The 1,288-nt window shown below is 35.2% G+C and overlaps 1 pseudogene across 1 annotated transcript, besides 1 other annotated feature; it reads left to right on the plus strand.

The window, feature by feature from the left end:
• The first annotated feature begins 2 nt into the window (after positions 1-2).
• Positions 3-1,288: part of a mobile genetic element that runs on past the window's edge.
• Positions 542-902, plus strand: TVAGG3_1067880 (annotated as a pseudogene). The gene has a single exon. A coding segment is annotated over exon 1 (361 nt).

Below are 1,288 nucleotides of genomic sequence, written 5' to 3' on the forward strand. Positions count from 1 at the left end.
CCGGAGATACATTCCAAATGGTATTTAATGACATAAGTTCTTTAGAATATGTTTATAGAGTTATGAGCATATATGATTTAATATATCCTATAGGAGCTGTTTATACGTCTATGAATCCAATAAATCCCAACACTTTATTTTGGTGGTAGATGGTATGAAATAGTTGACAGTTTTCCATTCTACACTAATACTCAGTCAATGAAGATGGGAGGTTTCAAAGAAAATAGGTATTGAAAACCTTCCTTCACATATGCATAGGTGCAGTGGAAGAACATCTGTGGAAGGAAACCATTCACATTCAATAACAAAAAGAGGTTATACAAATCTTGCAGCGGGTTCGGATAGACAGGGAATGCATAGATATGATATCACAACTGACCCCAAAGATGTTAGCACAGGTATTTTCTGTGGAACTGCAGGAAATCATACACATGTTGTAGCTGGTATTACAGACCAGCAGGTAATGGAAAAGATTATATGCCTCCTTATATAACAATGCACGCTTGGATACGAGTTGGTTAAAATCTTTAACTTTACATAAATGAGCTTGAAAGAAGTATTCGAACAACATCCATGGAGGTCATTTAAGAAATTCAATGAAGCTGCAAAGAGTTGGGGATTTACTAACAGAGCTGAAGTGAAAAGGTTCTTTGACAAAAATGTTGTACATCAAACAAAAATAAACCCTTACGACTACTTTTTACCAATTTACTCCAACACTCCTGACGCATACCAATTTGACACTCTCATTCAAAGCAGAAAAGGAGGACATAAACCATTCCTCATCTTCATAAATGTTAACACTCGTAAAGCATATGCATATCCAATGAAAAATAAAGGAACTCGTGAAGTGTTAAGAGTTTTACAAAAGTTTGTAGCAGAACATAACCCAAGTACTTTAACATCAGACCAAGACAGTGCATACCTCAGCAATGAAATCACAGAATTTCTCATTAAGCATAACATAACTCACTACACTACTGAAGACCATAACCATAACATACTCGGCATCATAAACCGCTTCATAAGAACGCTCAGAGATTTAAATCAAGAGCGAGACTTTACCGAAGAAACAATGAAACATTTTCTCGAAGTATATAATTCCTCAACACATTCTACAACAGGACATACACCAAATTCAATGACACAACAACAAGAAGAAAAGTATATACAAAAGAAACGAAGCAAACACAAAATATCAGAAATTCAACACAATTTACCCTCATTCCTGGTACAAAAGTTCGTGTAGTTCTTGACGACAAACCGTTGACAAAGAAACGTTTAAGGT

The sequence above is a fragment of the Trichomonas vaginalis genome (genome assembly GCF_026262505.1).
Source record: "Trichomonas vaginalis G3 chromosome Unknown ctg_75, whole genome shotgun sequence".
Taxonomy (NCBI): Eukaryota; Parabasalia; order Trichomonadida; family Trichomonadidae; genus Trichomonas; species Trichomonas vaginalis.